Here is an 18358-nt window from a genome sequence, read left to right as displayed (position 1 = left end):
TTGGGGGTGGGACCAGGGGAGGTTGGGGTTTGGGGAGGGGCCTCAGCAGGGGAAAATGCCGTAGAGACCACCCTCCAAAGCGGCATTTTCCCCGCCAGGGGAACTGATCGCTGTCACCTGGAGATCAGTTGTAATTCTGGGAATGTCCAGGCCCCACCTGGGGGTTGGCAATCCTTCCTCTTGGAGATGTCAAAAGTTCTATTGGAAAGGATACGCAGAGTTCACGCTGAGCACAACAGTCCGCTTGTTCAGATTTCACAAGCTGAGGAGGAAGTTGCGGCCTGCCAAAATCAACCTCTGGGACGGGCCATCTATTCCCACCCCTTGTTTGTGCTGAGAAATTCCAACCGATAAGACTTTTGCCTGGAAATCCAGCCCCTGCCCCAGTCCGCCACTGGCCTCCTTCTAAAGAGAGACTGTAGCTTCTGGGGAGCTCTGCAGAAGACCGAGGCACGGTTGAGATGGGGGGCTTTTCCTTCTGGCCACTGCTCCTCTGGGGGGGCGTCTTCTTCTCTCTATGCGGTAAGTCAGCAGATCCTCTGCAGATTTCTGCCTGGCTGGGCAATGGCGTCACCTGCCTCAGGGTCAATCCCCACCTGCGAGGACAGGCACCGAGTCCTGGCTGTGCCCCAGCTCCTTCTCCCCTCTTCTCCCCAGATGTGAGCTCGTCGTTGAGACCGGTCACTTCTCCCTAGACAACTCTGCAAACTTGCGGCCCTGCCCTTTCTGTCCCCCTGCAATGAAAAATTCAGCCAACCTCTGGCTCTCACTGCCTCATGGCCACCAACCCTTCCTCGCTGCTCTGCCAGCTTCCCGCCTCTCTCCAGCACTCCACCATCCAAATAGTTCCTTTCTTCCCCCTGAGGCTCCCCCACCCACCCACCAGCTGCCTGTCCTGTGCCAGGCTGGTGCTGGCACAAACTTCTCCCCCTGCCCTGATCCAGCCCTGCTTTTGGACTTTTGCTCTGCCCTCCCCCCCCAGTTGCCCTGGGGCCTTCTGGTTCCTGAAAGGGCTCCCTCCCCTCTGTCACTGTCCCTCATGCCCGGCATGCGGGCAGGATGCCCACCTTGGCTTCCCTCCTTGCAAAAGGCACTTTAATGATTTAAAACTGTGAGCACCCATCAATTTTCACAGCCAAAAAAGGGTTACCGTTAACCCGTGTAAGAGTCAGCCACCTGCTTTCAGAGCATGCCACCCTTTAGGGTCCTCTGAGTGAGTCCCTGTTCAGGGGAAGCGCTGCCCGATTCAAAATTACACAGAGATGCGTCAGGAGAGTTTGCTGCATCCTGATATCAGAGCACAGTGTCCCAGTCACTGCTAAGGTGACAGAGTGACTTCCTTCCAGGAGAACTTGACGGAAAGGAGGCCAAGGCCAGAGTCACAACAGGAAACCTCCCCTGCAGACTGGAGGTCACAGCATGTTTTTAAGGAATTTAATTAATGTATTTCTGCCTGTGCTCTAGTAACTGAGTGGGTATATTTGTGCTGCAAACGGATACTGGTTTTATATCTGTTTAATTGCCTTGGATTCCCCCCCCCCCCCGCCATCTCAATAAATCCTGAGAACTGTGTTGCTTGGTGCGGGTCTTCTGTTCTTCACCTTTCTTCTGCTGCCCTTACAGGGGCCCGGCCCAGAGGCCGCATTCTGCGGGGACAGGAGACACCCCCCCACCAAAGACCTTACATGGTATCACTGCAGGTGGGAGGGAAGCACCTCTGCGGGGGGGCCCTCATCGCCGACCAGTGGGTGCTGAGCGCCGCTCATTGCTTGGAGGAAGTGTGAGTATTGTGCATTTGTTCTCTGGCATGGGCAGAGGGTAGCCTCCCCCGAGCAGGGTGGTGGGCACAGAGTTGGGGAGGGGACTGAAGCCCCCGCTTGGGAGTGGGAGGCCCTGACATCTCAGGTGCTGGGAAAAGCTTTTCTCCGCCCAAGAGCAGCAGCTAGAGGGAGAAAGGTACGCTATGTTATTCTCTGGGGATTTGAGAAGGAAGCAAGGAAAGGGGGTGCGCTTTTTGCTCTGGATTTGGAATCCTTTTGGGTCTGGGGTGCAAAGAGGGTTACCATTAATCCACGTAAGAGTCAACCACCTATTTTCAGTGGCTAACCCCCCAGCACTGTTCACAGGGGCAACGAGACATTACAGGTCCTTGTGGGAGCCCATTCCCTCTCAGAGGCGGAACCAAACAAACGCCTGGTGGGAGTCCGGGCTCTCTTTCCCCACCCAAACAGCAGCGTGGAGAACAATCATGATGACCTCTTGCTTGTCCAGGTGAGTGTTCTTCAGGTTATCATTACTGAACAATAGCTCAGACCAGGGCTTTTTTTGTGGGAAAAGAAGTGGTGGAACTCAGTGGGTTGCCCTCGGAGAAAATGGTCACATGGCTGGTGGCCCTGCCCCCCCGATCTCCAGACAGAGGGGAGTTTAGATTGCCCTCTGCGCCGCTCAGCGGTGCGGAGAGCAATCTAAATGCTCCTCTGTCTGGAGATCAGGGGGCGGGGCCACCAGCCATGTGACCATTTTCAAGAGGTGCCGGAACTCCATTCCACCACATTCCAGCTGAAAAAAAGCCCTGTCTCAGACCCCAAAGAAGGACACATGTATGTTTCCATGTACTGTTCAGGTTGTGCGCATGGAGGCCTTGGCAGAATCTGACTAGGGGCCTGTCTAGCCCACTGTCTTGTTTTGAGCCTCTTGTCATCAACTGCGGCCCTGATCCTGCTCAGAAGCTCACAAAAGCAATTGATCTCCTTCTCCCACCCCAGGACTCTCCTCAGAGGTAGACTGCCCCTAAACATGGAGGTTCCATTCAGCTATCATAACAATGACAGACTTGTCTTCCACAAATTTTTCCAATTGTTTTTTATCAAAAAGGGGAAATAACAACTTACAAGAACATACTTACAAATATAGCTTCAGGTGGGTAGCCATGTTGGTCTGCGTAGAAGAGCAAGATTCGGGTCCAGTAGCACCTTAAAGACAAACTAGATTTCCAGGGTTTGAGCTTTTAAGAGTCGAAGTTTGATGAAGGGAACTTTGACTCTCAAAAAGCTCATACCCTGGAAATCTAGTTAGTTTTTACGGTGCTACTGGACCCAAATTTTGCTCTTCTACTGGGTTTGCGGTAGAAGAGCATGATTTTAGCCCAGTAGCTAGCCACCTGAAACTATTTTCATAGAAGGCGCCACATTCAGCTGAATGGAATGGAAATCCATTAACCTTGCCAAAAAAAAAAACACCTTGCACAGGTACAGACTGATGTCACTTGTCTTATCAAAGACTGGATATTATACCTAAGGGAATGAGAATTAAAAATCCAATACTTATGAACAGTAATGCAAAACTTCTTATTGAGTTAAATCATCTGGTTTAACAGTACATATATATTATTAAAGATCTGAGTCTTCTTAACAAAGCTTTTCATTATATTGAGCGTTAAGTTCCACCACCCATTTTTTTTAGTATCTTGAGATTTGCAAGCCTGTTTGTTTTAACAATACATAAGTCATCTTTGACCCAATAAATTGGTCCTGTTTCTGAGGTTGCAACTCAGATTTCCATATCTTGGCAAGTGTTAAACTAGCTGTTGTCAACAGATAAAGAGCTATACACTGATATTATCATGGGCCTGAAATTACATAAAATAAGCTAAACAAGTTCACTTGGTCCTTTAGCTCAATAGTGAAACCAATAGGCAACATACAATCATTCCCCCAAAACATTTAGCTCTTGTACAGTGCCACCACATATGTAGATAGTCAAGGCTTGCTTGACCATAATATCAGAATTGACTGATTTTTATAAATCCTGGGAAGTCTAAGGGGTTAAATGTGATCGACATTTTACATATGTTGTCTCTAAAAAGCATTCATAGAGAACAAAAACCCCTATGATAACAGTTAGGAATAAATCCATGGGTTTACGTCATAGCCTAAGAATTTCTTCCATTTTTTAATTTGTTTGAGGTTCTTGTTCCAATATTTCTCTAAAAGGAAAGTGCAAAAGGGTGACAAAGAGGCAATTATTGGTTGGGTGGGGATTGGTTGGTTGGTTGTGTGTGTACGTTTGCAAAATAATTCAAATTTACTCATCTCACTCCCCAACTCTCACATAACTTCCGGTCGATAAAAGTTTGTATATACAGAAACAGAGGGATGCTACATCATATTTCTTCGTCAGACATCATTCTGTTATCATTTATTAAATCACAGCAATGGTCACTTTTTAAAAAGCTGACTAAATTCACCATGTGGTTGTGAATTTTGCATGTTAATTACATGTTGTCCTTCTGCCCATATCAGACTCTTCTCCCCTTACCCCGTCCCCTGTAAGAAACAGGTGGGTGAGATGGAGGAATCTTTCATTTAGGTAATGAAGTCTGCAGCTTTACACATGGTTCTCTGTAAGAAAATTTACTGATTTTGAAAACTACAGAGGGGCTACTTGTGGGGGTGGCGGCAGCTCACCTTTATGGTAAGGCATCACGCTACCTTCTTCTTGTTTTCTCTTGTTCCTCCTCTCCAAATTAGCTTGAAGAGAGAGTGGCAACCAACCCACATGTGCAGGCCCTGGCTTTTCAGAGGAACGACAGAGATGTGCCAGCGGGAACCCAGTGCGAGGTGGCTGGTTGGGGTATCATCAGCAACACCGGCAAACTTCCAGATAAATTGCAGTACGTAGAGTTGGCCGTCATCAGCCGGACCATCTGCAATACACGAATCCACTATGATGGAGCCATTACAGAGAAACTGATGTGCACCGAATCCAAGAAGAAAGATTCCTGCAAGGTACTGGGGCTGTGTGACGACAGGAGGGCGTCCTGCCAGTTCTTTTGCCAGGGGCTTCCTGGAAGGATGTCAGAACTCAGAACGGCAATGCTGGATCAGATAAGATGTTCATACATTGAGTGTCCAGCACTGGCCAGCCAAACACTGCAGTTCACAACCAGGAAGTGAAAAATGTTGTCCTTTCCCTTTTAGTTGGTCCCCAAAGGTAGACTGCCAAAGCACGTGGAGGCTCCATTTAGCTTTCACAGCTGACAGCATAAGAAGAGCTCTGCCAGGGTTAGACCAAATAGTCCAGTATTCTGTTTCTTACGGAGGCCAGCCCCAACGCTTGCAAGTGGGCCGCTGGCTGCAATGGGTTTGCATGAATTAATGGAGGACCGGTCCATCGATACGCAGGCCTGGCGGTCCACTAATCAAACCTAGGGGGCCAGAGCTGGAGCAGGCCAAAAGATTTAGAGGACCACGGGCAGCCCCAGGGACCCAGCATGTGGGGCATAGAGGGAGCTGAACCAGCATTCCTCCTATGCATGTCTACCTTGCCTACTTAGAAGTAAGTCCCACTATGTTCAATGGGCTTTACTCCCAGGTAAGCCCTTGTATGCTGGAGAGGGGAGACCAAAGTCATAGTTCACCTAGGAAGCTGAAAAATTTCCGGCCAGTCCTGTCAATAACCACTTAGATGGCTAAATAGGCCTTACCCTCAGAGAGGCAGTGGGCGCTGGCGGCTTTGACTTTTGTGCCCTGCTTTCTGGGGCATCAGCTGGAGCACGGGGGAAATCCATTGGCCTAATCCAGTTGGTCTCGGTCGACATCCTTATCCTGACTGCTCAATTCCATCACTTGACCACTGGCCTGGAGGACGAACTGACCATGAAATCTGATCTTTGGAAACGAACTGGGGTGGAAAGTCTAAAATTCCCAAGGTTGCATTTTTCAAAGAAGAATGAAAGGTTAGCAAAATATAACCCAGAGCTCCCCAAAAGCTACCTGGCAGTGGCCACAAAGACAGCCACAGCTCTGAGATTCCTGGTGTGTGTGTGTGTGTGCGCGAGGCGGGCGGGGGGTGGGGGAGACAGATTTTGCAGGCTTACATCTTGGAATCGCTTTTCTTAAGAGCAGTCCTGCCCTCAGGTCTAGCACAATCTCGGGGAAGAAGCTTTGGGGAGCCAGCTCCCACTTCGTCAGCTCAACCTGAGCTGAAATCACGATGCAAAAGGGACTGGTAGCCTAATGGTTAGAGTTACAGCCAAATCCTTTTTTTTAAAAAAATTTTTTTTATTGGGTTAGAACATTAATATTTTTACATTGCATTACATTCAATTTTCCCCTAATTTTTCGTTTCTAACCCCCTCCCTTTCCCCCCCTTTTATTGACTTCCAACAGCTTTCCCACCCTCTGTCCCTTTTCCCTTACTTCTATTAACTTCCTCTATCTAAAACAAATATATATTCTCCATTATATTAAGCAGTACATCTTTAACTCTTTTACTTATTATGCATCCAAACTATACTTCTTTAGATAAACAATTTATCCCATTTTCCAGTTTTGAATATTTCTATATATCATAAACCATAAAAATTTCCCACATTTAAATCAAACAATTTGATTTATTCTCTATATATTAATCATTTTTTCTTTTTATAGCATTTCTATATAACTCATCACATAGTCAGTCGTTTTAACTCTTCTATACATTCAGTTTGGTGCATATAAGTCTTATCAAGTAAAAAAAAAATATTGTTAATTACTCAATCCTCATGTTTAAACCGTTAATTATTCTCTATCAATATTCTATCAATTAACCTTTACATATCTATATATATCTCAATCAATTAATTAATCTAACTGCTTATAAGTTCACATTTCTCTTCCTCCCCCGGTAAAGTCACCCCTCTCTTTTATACTTTTATTGTACTTCAGTAGTTCTCAAACTGCCACAGTTTTCCTCCCACCTCCCACTTCTTCTCCAGATATTGTTTCAGCTTCTCCCAGTCTGTGTTAAACTGCCCTGAGTCCAGATCTCTCAGTTTTCTTGTCATCTTATCCATTTCAGCCATATACAGCAATTTGTAGATCCAATCTTCAATAGTTGGCACTTCTTGTACTTTCCATTTCTGCGCATACAAAAGTCTAGCTGCTGCAGTCATATAAAATATCAACGTCCTATGATGGGCTGGAATTCCCTCCATTCCCAAGTTTAGCAGCAGGAGTTCTGGGTTCTTATTTATTTGAAACTGTAAAATTTCACTCATTTCTCTTATTATTTCCCCCCAGAACTGCCTAGCTACCTCACACGACCACCACATATGATAGAGGGAGCCCTCATGCTTCCTACATTTCCAGCATTTATTAGAAGTGTTCAAGTTCCCTAGCGCAATCTTCTTTGGTGTCATGTACCAACGATAAATCATTTTGAAAATGTTCTCTTTAATATTAATACATGTCGTTGTCTTCATTGTAGTTTTCCACAAGTATTCCCATGCCTCCATTGTTATTTCTTTATTAAAGTTTATAGCCCATTTCACCATTTGTGTTTTAACTATCTCATCCTCGGTATACCATTTCAACAGTACTTGGTATACCTTGGATATTCTTTTCTTATCTTCTTTAAAAAGGGTCTGCTCTAGTTCCGAGTTCTCTGTTCGTATGCCCCCTTTTGCAGAGTCCGAATTGTATAAGTCTCTAATCTGTCTGTACTGGAACCAATCATAGTTAGGTGATAGTTCCTCTTGCGTCTTTATTCTAAGTTTAGATGCTTCAGTTTTGGTTATTTCTTTGTACGTTAAACATTGTTGTTCATTATCAACAGCTCTCTGATCTATCACCTCGTATGGAACCACCCACCAGGGGGTTCCTTCTTGTAGGTAAATTCTGTACTTCTTCCAGATTGTATATAAACTTCTCCTTACAAAATGATGCAGGAACATCGAGTTGACCATTACTTTGTCATGCCATAGGTATGCGTGCCATCCAAAAAATTTTTTATATCCCTCTAGGGCTAATAGTTTCTTATTCTTTAATGTCATCCACTCTTTTAACCAAACTAGGCAGATTGCATCATGATAAAGTCTCAGGTTGGGCAGTTGCATTCCGCCTCTTTCCTTTGCATCTTGTAGAACTTTTACTTTCACTCGAGGCTTCTTGCCTGCCCAAACAAAATCTGATATTTTCCTCTGCCATTTTTCAAATTGTTTAGAGTCTCTGATGATTGGTATTGTCTGTAGCAAAAACATTACTCTTGGTAACACATTCATCTTAACTGCTGCAATCCTGCCCAACCATGACAAATTCAGTCTATTCCATTTGATCAAGTCTCTCTCTATCTGAGTCCATAATTTTTCATAATTGTTCTTGAACAAATCTATATTTTTTGCAGTCAGCTCAACTCCCAAATATTTCACCTTACTAGTTACTTCACAGTCCGTTATTTCCATTAACGATTGTTGTTTCTGCTTAGTCATGTTTTTGCATAATATCTTTGACTTCTTTTTGTTAATGAAGAAACCTGCCAGGTCACCAAACTCCTTGATCTTATCTATCACTTTTGGCATGTTCTCCAATGGATCTTCTACAATTAACATTATGTCATCTGCAAATGCTCTAACCTTGTATGAATAGTCCTTTATTTTTATTCCTCGTATTTCCTCATCTTGTCGTATTTGTATCATCAGAATCTCCAATACTAAAATGAACAACAATGGAGATAACGGGCAACCTTGTCTTGTTCCTTTACTAATCGTCAATTTCTTGGTCAGTTCATCATTCACTACAATTGCTGCAGTCTGGTCTCTATAAATTTCTTTAATTGCTCTGATGAATCTTTCTCCCAGTTGTAGCTTTTCCATCGTGGCAAACAAAAAATCCCAGTTTAAATTGTCAAACGCTTTTTCAGCGTCTACAAAGAAGAAACCAACCTCTTTATCACAACGCTTGTCATAATATTCAATAGCATTGATCACTGTCCTTAAATTGTCTCTTATTTGTCTGTCCGGCAAAAAGCCTGCTTGTTCTTCCTCTATGACTTCCGAGAGCCACCCCTTCAGTCTCTCCGCCAATATCTTCGCAAAAATTTTATAATCATTGTTAAGTAATGATATAGGCCTGTAATTTTTCACGTTAGTCAGATCTTGGCCCTCTTTTGGGATCAATGATATATTCGCTTCGCTCCAAGTGTCTGGAATTCTTTGATCCCTGAAAACTCCGTTCATCACCTCTTTTAGGAATGGTGCCAGTTCATTGGCCATTGTCTTATAAAATTTAGCCGTAAGTCCATCTGGCCCTGGCGCCTTTCCTAGATTTGCGGATTGTATTGCCTTACTTATTTCCTCATCAGTTACTTCACTGTTCAACTTATTTCTCCAGGCTTCCGAGATCTCTGGAAGTTTGGTTTTCTCCAAATATGATGCTATTGATTCTTTGGTTACTTCTTTTTTATTATACAGCTTAGCATAAAATTTATAAAAGGCTCTACTAATGGTAGTCTGCTCCAGGTACGTTTTATTTTCTTCACAGATTTTATTTATTATTTTCTTTTCCCTTTTCTTCTTCAATTGCCATGCCAAATATTTCCCAGGTTTATTAGCACCCTCAAAAGCTTTTTGATTCAGTCTTTTAAGGTTCCACTCCAATTCTTTATTACTCATTGCTGTTAACTGTTCTTGAAGAATTTTGATTTCCTGATGTATTTTCTTTTTCCCTGGTCTCTTTTTTAACTGTGCTTCTTTGGCCTTTATTTTCTCCTCAATCTCTTGTCTTTTCTCCTCTTTCTTTTTCCTTGCTCTGCCATTTAAGTCCATTAGTATGCCCCTTACAACCGCCTTGTACGCGTCCCAAACTTTACTGGTTGGTACTTCTTTATTCACGTTGTATTGTATAAAAAACTTTGTCTCTCTTCTCAATATTTCCATATTCTCACTTTCCTGTAACAAGTCCTCATTTATTCTCCAGGCTTTCCTTTTTCTCCTTTTTCCAAATTTCCACATAATTGGATTGTGATCTGAGCCTACCATCGGCATTATTTCTACCTCCTTAGTCCATAACGCTAAGTCCTTTGAGGCCCAGATCATATCAATTCTTGATAATGTAAGATGCCTTGCAGAATAAAAAGTAAACTGTTTGGTTTTAGGATATTCTCTCCTCCATACGTCTTCGAGAGTCTCTTGTTGAATCAACTCAAAAAAAAGCTTTGGCAATAGTCCTCTTTTCTTTTGTGCTGTTGTAGTCTTTTTGTCTAGTTCCAAATCTGTCACTCCATTGAAGTCTCCAGCAAGAATTATCTGGTCATATACAAGATCGTCTAAATGCTTCCTTAAATCCTCAAAGAAGCTTTCCTTTGCACCGTTAGGTGCATAAAGTCCGACTACCAACACTCTCTTTAAATTCCAATTACATTCCACTGCTACAAATCTAGCTTCAACATCTCTCATAACAAATTTTGGCTGCAGCTCCTCTTTTATGTACAACACCACTCCTCTTTTTTTCGTGTTTGAGGCCGCTACAAATTCTTTGCCCAATTTTCCAGATTTTAAATATTTTACATCCTGTTTTCTAATATGGGTCTCCTGCAAACAAACAATATCACATTTTTGTTTTAGTAGCCAATGAAAAATATTTTTCCTCTTATTCGGTGAGTTTAGTCCATTTACATTCCAAGATAATACTTTACACTCCATATTCATGGTTTTGTTGGTAAGTCTTTTTCATTGTCCTTGATAAATCTCTCCATCTCCCGCTCAGATCTGATGCGTTTTTTTGCCCCTCCAAACTCAAAGGACACTCCTTCCGGTAACTCCCATCTGTATCTAATATTCATGTCCTTCAAAGTCTGAATTAGCACTCTATATTTTTTCCTGTCCAGTAACACTGATCTGGGCAGTTCCTTCATTATGATAATCGTCTTGCCATCAATCTCCAATGGATCTTGAAATTGTTTTGTCACAATCCTCTCTTTCATGTTTCTAGTTGTAAACTGCACAATCACATCCCTTGGCAGTTTCCTCTGGGTTGCAATTCTCGAGTTCACACGGTACGCCACATCTAGGATAGCCACAATTTCCTCCTCCTCCTTCCCCAGGTAATCAGCCAACACCTCAGTCATCTGTTCTTGCGCTGACTTCCCTTCCACCTCTGGCAGACCACGAAAACGAAGCTGCTTCTCCATGTGTTTAGTTTCTGCAACTGACATCCTCCCCTTCACCAGTCTCATCTCTGTTTGTTGCGTGTCTATTAAATTCTCCATCGCGTCTTCTACTGTTTTAACTCTCTGCTGCGTTCCTTGTAATTCACTACTAATCGTTTCCACGCCTTTTTTCACTTCTGACAGCTCCGACTTTACTGTCTGTGTAACTTCTTTGACCTCTTTAATAAGCTCCAATTTCGTGTCCTTAAGTTCTTTCATCATGTCTATAAGTTTTTTGTCCAAATTTTCTATTGCCGATTGCCACTCTTTTTTCGACATCGTGGGGCTTGCTTTAGCTCGCTCCCACGAATCTGCTCTCTTCCTTAGCTCCGTGGCGTATATTTAAACGTTTTCCTTTTTTTCAAATGTCCCAATCTTTGCCAAAATTAATTTTTTTGTATCCAAAATGTCGGACGTCTTTTCTCTATGGTTTCTCTATGTTATTGTAATCCAAGATGGCCTACTTCCTCTTCCGCTGAAGCCGCGACCCTTCCCCTTTCAAAAATGGCGATTCCCTACTTCCTGTCCGTCGGCAAGGGCCGCTTCCCTCCAGCCACTCTATTGTTGTTACGCACTTCCTGTCTCCCGTCTTCCCACAGCAGGTCTCGCGATGGTGTCTTTTTCCCACAGCTCCAAAACCACAGGTATTCAAAACAATAGTCCGATTCTTGCAATAACTTCTTTAAATTTAGTCTCTTTTAAAATACAACTCCTGCCGAGTCTTCACCTCCTTTTCACTAGTCTGTTGCAGTTTAAAAATCTACTTTCTTTCCTCTCTGTTTTTATCAATCTGTCCCGTTTCAAGAGATAGCGATCTTTACCTTCTCTTCAACTTTCTCGGGTTGTAATCGCTGTTTCGATCTTAAATTCTCCTCTCGACTTCCCTCCCCGATCGAAGCTTGGGTATGTAGGTCTTATGCCAGCCGAATTGGCCCCAAAACTGCCGCAGAGATTATAGCCGACCCGTCGCAAGGTGGGACCTCAAGGATCGGGGGGGAGACTCCTTGAGTAGAGCCCCCCCTCGTCCGAGATCTAACTCACCCTAGGGTCTTGAGCGTTCTTTGCCTGCTCCCCACCTGAGAGCAGTCGGCCGCGGGTTATTTTCACCCCTCCGGCCGGTTAAAACGGCAGTCCGGTCAGCTCCGCAAATGGAGCTGCGTTAGACCTCCATGAATCCCAAACCGGAAGTCAGTTACAGCCAAATCCTGATGCAAGACTTGATTTCTGTGCTTGGAGCTAACCTGGAAGAGCGCCAACTTTCTCATTTGGTTTTTATCTTGCCCTTGCAGGGGGACTCTGGCGGACCCCTGGTTTGCAACGGAGTCGCTGAAGGCGTGGTGGCCACAGGCTCCCGCGTATGTGGCAACTGGAAAAAGCCTGGTATTTACACCCGGATTCCACCGTACGCCGCCTGGATCACCAGCATCTGGGATGCCGCTCGGCCTCAGCCCACTGATGGGCCACAGGCAGAAGCAGTAGCTTAAGAAGGGGCAGGGGGGGGGTCACTTGGGCACAGCACCCCAGGAAGCAAAAGGCACAGGTGAATTTGCTATCCTCTCTAGCATCAACAGGGAAGGGGGGCGCTTCCTTCCATCCCCTTCATTGGGCTTCGCAGCATTGTATTTTTATGGCAAACCAGCCTCCAATTCCAGGCAGCCTTTGGGAGTGGAAGCCCCCCACATGCCCCACAGAAAAAATAATCAGCCTGTAAATAAAAGTGGAAACACACGTAGGACTTGTCTCTGGTGGCGATCTGAACAAGGAGTCGAGGGGCACAGCCAGCCTGGAAGCAGGAAAGATCACCCACACCACCCTCAATTATCCTCTTAGAGCCACCGGTCCTTTATGCATGTCCAGAAGCAAGTTTAAGGGCAAAGTTGGTTAAGTTGCATATCAACACTCTGCCGGTTCGAATACCACGACTGCCATGAACTCAGCAGGTGGCCTTGGGGGAGCCACTCGTCTCAGCCCCTGCTCCTCAGCTGCGTTGTAGGGATAATAACAACACGGATTTCATTCACTGCTTTGAGTGGGGCACTCATCTGTCTAGAAGAGCTGTATATAAGGTCAGTTATTAGAGTTGGAGAGTGCCCTCTAGTGCCATTGCCTGCCTCTGCAACTCTGATCTTCACGGGAGGTCTCCCATCCAATTACTCACCAAGACTGGCCCTGCTTAGCTTCTAAGAGCTGATGAGCTCAGGCTCACTTGGGCTATCCGGCTCAGGGCATTATTAGGGTTAGGAAGAGGAAAATAGGATCGATAGGTTTAAATCTTGGCAAAGCCCTTTGAGTCTCCTGCTGTGTTGTGGAGACTTGCGTGAAGCCTTTCACCAGTTCTTTTTGGGTGTGTGTCCATGTGTCCGTTAAAACCCCTCCTCAGCAAGATTGCGTTGGGGTTTGACAGTATGTGGCCTGTCATTTCTAACAGTTCTTGTTCCATAAATGCAGCTGGAAAAGCCCAAAAACATAGTTTGCAGGATTCCCCCAGTGACTTGGGTGCGGCCAGAGCCAGTGACTTTTTCTTTCTTTTGGTTTTGAAGCAAAATTTCTATGAACTGGATTTTTGCCGCCCAACAGTGAGGCCCCCCCACTTCCCATCTCTGGTGCAGTTCAATGAGTCTGATACTACTGGCGAGAGATCGAGGCAAAGGGTTGCAAGTGCCCCCCCCCCTTGACAAGAAGGCTACACTTAGGAGGTTCAACAGATTTTTCTACTTCTCTGGGGACTTTTGTGACTTACATCAGAGACAGGGTTGCCAATCTCCAGCAGGGGCCTGGAGTTCTCCTGGAATTACAGCTGACCTCTGAGATCAGTTCCCCAGGAGGAAAAAGCAGCTTTGCAGGGGAAAATCTACGGTATGCTATAGAGTCTAGTTGAAATCTGTTCCCAGATTCCTGAGTCCACAGGCACTGCCTCCAAATCTCCAGGAATTTCCGAGGCAACCCTAAACAACAAGATCCAGGGCTGTATTATTCATAAGGCTGACTAGGCCGAAGCCTAGGGGCCCCACAGGGACTAGGGGCCCGTCAATTTTTTTTGGCGGAGGCACCCCCCCACATAAATTACATTTAATTGATTCTCTTATATAGCCTCTAGTAATAATTAACTGCTTCCTTATTGAAGTGAAACAAATGGTCTCTTATATGAAAACAATTATCCATAAATTATATACATTTAATAAATAATAAAAATTTTATTCACTTCAAAATATTACAGTATTGAACAATTATACCCCCGAAATGTGCTTTCCTGAAGAGTTCTACTCGTGCAATAAAAATATTTTTAAAATTGTGAATAGAATTCTTCAGGAGCCCCTCAAAATGGATATAGGGGTATGTACTGCGGTTTAGTACCTACAGTACCAGGATGAGGCTGTCAGTTGTAGAGGGGTGAAAGACTGAAGTGCCAAAGGGCCCCCGAAATACCTGAAAGCCTAGGGGCCCGGCCAGGGGTTAATATGGCCCTGACAGGACCCAACCAAGAGATGCAATAGAGTTTTGGGCCGATCAGCACACACAGCTCCCTAACATACACATGCAAGGTTCTCCCATCTTTAACTCTACAAATCTGGTTTTACAATTACTCTGACCTCCAGTGGCCAGACCAAGGAAGAACTCTGGGCCAAGCTACAAGTGACGAATGACACTTGAACGGCAAGTGGATTGAGTGGAGAGCAAGTGAACAGGGAGGAATACACGTGAGTCTGTTCACTTGCCGTTCAAGTGTCATTCGTCACTTGTAGCTTGGCCTTCTGTTGGCCCTTTTTGGAGTGGCTGTTTAGTTCCATGTGGAACCTGACAGCGCTTTGCCCCCATCCAGGCACCCCTCTCCTTGACTCAGACCATCTGTGGGACCCTCCAGAGCATGTCTCTTTCTGCCCGGGGCCTAGCCAAGCTCCTGAGTTATGATTCTAGCCCTATGTATATATAGTTGTATATATAACTATATAGGAGTTAAGCATACTTCTAGCATATCACTCACAAACCCATTTTTTGACCCAGAAAACATCTCACTATTAGGGTTGCCAACACTGGCTTGGTAAATTCCTGGAGATTTGGGGGTGGAGCCTAGGGACAGCAGGTTTGGAGGAGGGGAGGGACTTCACCATAGAATCTACGCCGTAAAGATGCCATGTCTCCAGGGGAACTGGTCTGTGCAGTCTGTTTTTGTCGTGATCCCCAATCGCCAGACTCCGGCTGGAGTTGGCAACCCCACATTAAAATTCTGTGAATGGCACGTCTGAGGACAACAGCGTCTATGCTTATAGCGGTCAACAGATGTTATTCCGGTAAATCATGATGATAATATATCTGGCATATCCCCCTTCTCATCATTGCTCTAATCTAATTCTTGCCTGCTAGGTCTTTAGAAAAATGAAATGAAATCCTGCCCTCGAGTCATAGTTGACTTAGGGTGACCCCAGCGGGGTTTTCATGGCCAGAGACTAACAGAGGTGGTTTGTCATTGTCTGCCTCTACAACACTCATCTTCGTTGGAGTCTCCCATCCAATTACTAACCGAGGCCGACCCCTCTTAGCTCCCGAGATTTGGCGTGATCAAGCTCTCCTGGGCTATCCAGGTCAGGGATCTTTAGAATAAAAACAATTAAAATTCCTTCCCACACTTTCTAGATCTTTCCCCCTATTGCTGGCCCACTCAGTCAGCCTGCCCTGAGCCAATGCAGGCTCAGGTGCTCACTTTCTCCAGTGCCTTGGGGACAGTAGGAACTGCATGTGGAACAGGAAGGCATGGGTTCAAGTCTCACCATGAAGTTCTCTGGATGTCCCGTTGTTAAATCTGAACTGCTGTATCTCTTAGGGATGTTGTGAGACCTTGTCAGGGTCAAACATGGAGACCGCCTTCAGCATGATAGAAATAAATGCGCGTGTGCAGACTCACACATATACAAATAAATAATTACAAATTAATTTGTGTTTTATGGAAAAAGTGGAAACGTGTGCGTCATGCTGGGGCCTGCACTTCTAAATGCAGAATTGGATTAAGAACCTAAAATGAGCCCAGCTGGATCAAACCAAGTTTGGCTTACTTAGTCCAGCATCCAGGTTGCCCGTAGTGGCCAACCAGATACTTCCAGGAGGCTTATAAAAAGGAGCAACTGGTATTCAACTAATGTATCCTTGAAAATCCTCACGTTGTCGCCAGAGCTGGCTGGGAGAGCTGGCCTGGTGTAGTGGAGAGAGGGGCAGACTAGGATCCAGGGAGACCCAGGTTCGAATCCGACCACATTTCGCTGGGTGACCTTGGGCCCATCACAAACTCTCAACCTGTTGTGAGAAAACTGAGAAGAGGACAACAATGTTCTAAGCCTCTTTGAATTCCCAACCGGGGAAAAAAGCAGGATGCGAATAAAAAAATACAAATACAGGGAGGCAGGAGACTCAGTTGCTTGCTCCCCCTTCTGTGGGTGTCTGTCACAGTCCCAGGAGGGCAGAGATAAAAAGGCTGACCCATGAGTGGGGGGGCAGGTGTCAAGAGGATGGCAGAATCAGGCCCCGGCTACTATCATGAGAGGCATCAATGGAAGGCAAGCAGCATTCCACAAGACAACACCGTCTTCAGAGACAGGTGCTCGGAGCTGAGCATGGCACGTCCTGCAAATCTGAAGATGGTCTTGCATAAAAATCTTCAGACAAGTTTGACTAAATAAAAGCCTCTCGTTCAAAAGAGATGTAATTAATTGCAGCACCGGAAAATTCACTGGAGGCTTTTCCCCCAGAGTTCCCAACGTTCCAAATTTTTCTGTTTGAAAAATTGCTGGGGAGGGGGCACTTTGAAAAAATCCATTTTTTAAAAAAATAACACCTTCATTGGAGGAGAGGACCGTCAAGAAGGGCGTCTCCATGGGGCCCAAGAGCTGGCAAGAGAAAACCAAGCAGCAAGTAGAGTGTGTTTCACGCCCTGTTGAGTGGAAGGTTCAACCCAGGTTATAAGGTGTCACCCATTCTGGATGGGATAACACTCCCCTTGAAGGAACAGGCCTGTGGTTTGGAAGTGCTCTTGGACTCAAGGCCTACTGCTGGATAAGTACACAGCAACTGTGGCTGGGGGTGCCTTTTACCAGCTTTGACTAGTTAGCCAGCTGCAGCCTTTCCTGGGCAGAAAAGACCTTGCCACTGTGGTGCATGCCCTACTTATATCCAGATTAGATTACTGCAATGGCTTCCACCTAGGGCAGCCCTTGAAGGGTTCAGAAATTTCAGTGGGTGCAGAATGCTGCAGCCAGGATGTTGACTGGAGCAGGTGGTAGGAAGTCTTTATCACTTCAGTCTTGGCCCGTCTACACTGGCTCCTAATCGGTTTCCAAAGTACTCGTGCTCATCTTTAAAGCACCACATGGTTTGGGGCCCACCTGCTCCCTTATGAACCTACCCGATCACTGCAGTCATCTTTGGAGGCCCTGCTTTGGGTGCCCCCGATTTCTGAGATTAGGCAGGTGGCAACCTGGGAGAGGCCTTCTCAGTCCCGGCCCTGAAACTCTCCCCCACGGAGACTCATCTGTCCCCTTTTGTTTCATTTGGCATCCCCCTCGGCGATCCCTTCTTCCTGCCCAATATTTTAATCATTGTTTTAATGTTTTTGTACATATTTTAGCTTTAGTTTTAATGGTGTGTTTTTGGTTGGTTTTGACAGTTTTTAAGAGGTGATTTTATCATGCATGTTTTAATTTGTTACCCACCTTGGTGGACCCAATGAAAGTAGAAAGGTGGGGAAGACATTTTGTAAAATAAGACTCCCCGCAAGTAGAAAAGTACCCTGCCAGGGAGATCTTGCTAGATGCGTTCTGGCAGGCATGCCAGCTTCCTGTGTGTAGGGACTTGATTTCTTCCCTGGAAAGAAACCATTTGCCTGCCAAAGAGCTCCCCATAAAGGCAAATTTGCCCCTACATCAGGCTGCTTCAGTGCTTCCAATTAACTTCCAGTTTCATTAGCACCCATTTTCTGTTGATCTCGGCTGTCGACCAGATAAGTGGGGGGCACTGATCCCCACGTTGACAGCTAACAGGAAGAGTCTATTTTTCTCCCTGCTGGGCTAGAACTCCCAATCATAAACTGGGCCAAACTGGACCAGCCATGGTGGTGGTGAGTCACTGTTCTCCACATTACTTGTAATCAGGGCTCATTTTGAGTGGGAACGTGCAGGAACATAGTTCCAGCAGTTCTCTCAAGAGGTCACGTGAGAGGTGGTCCCGCCCACCTGATTTTGGGCCATTTTGGGCCCATTTCACCCTGGATCGGGGCCGAAACGGCCCAGATCGGGTTGGTGCCAGGCGAGGGAACCCTCCCCCGCCCAGCACTGACTCGGTCCCAGCTGTTTCGGCCCCATTTCAGTCTCCTTACTGCAGCCCCCAGACTCTCATGGCTATTCCTTTG

At 45.4% G+C, this 18358-nt stretch overlaps 1 protein-coding gene across 1 annotated transcript; it reads left to right on the top strand.

The window, feature by feature from the left end:
* Positions 1-340: 340 nt before the first annotated feature.
* Positions 341-15894, top strand: CFD (complement factor D). The gene is made up of 5 exons (XM_054979258.1): positions 341-522; positions 1624-1780; positions 2127-2271; positions 4530-4787; positions 12255-15894. The coding sequence occupies exons 1-5, from the start codon at positions 462-464 to the stop codon at positions 12447-12449; spliced, it is 816 nt and encodes a 271-aa protein (XP_054835233.1). The 5' UTR covers positions 341-461; the 3' UTR covers positions 12450-15894.
* Positions 15895-18358: the final 2464 nt, after the last annotated feature.

Source organism: Eublepharis macularius, chromosome 5 (assembly GCF_028583425.1).
Source record: "Eublepharis macularius isolate TG4126 chromosome 5, MPM_Emac_v1.0, whole genome shotgun sequence".
NCBI classification, from domain to species: Eukaryota; Metazoa; Chordata; class Lepidosauria; order Squamata; family Eublepharidae; genus Eublepharis; species Eublepharis macularius.
This window is presented reverse-complemented; position numbering and strand designations above follow the sequence as displayed.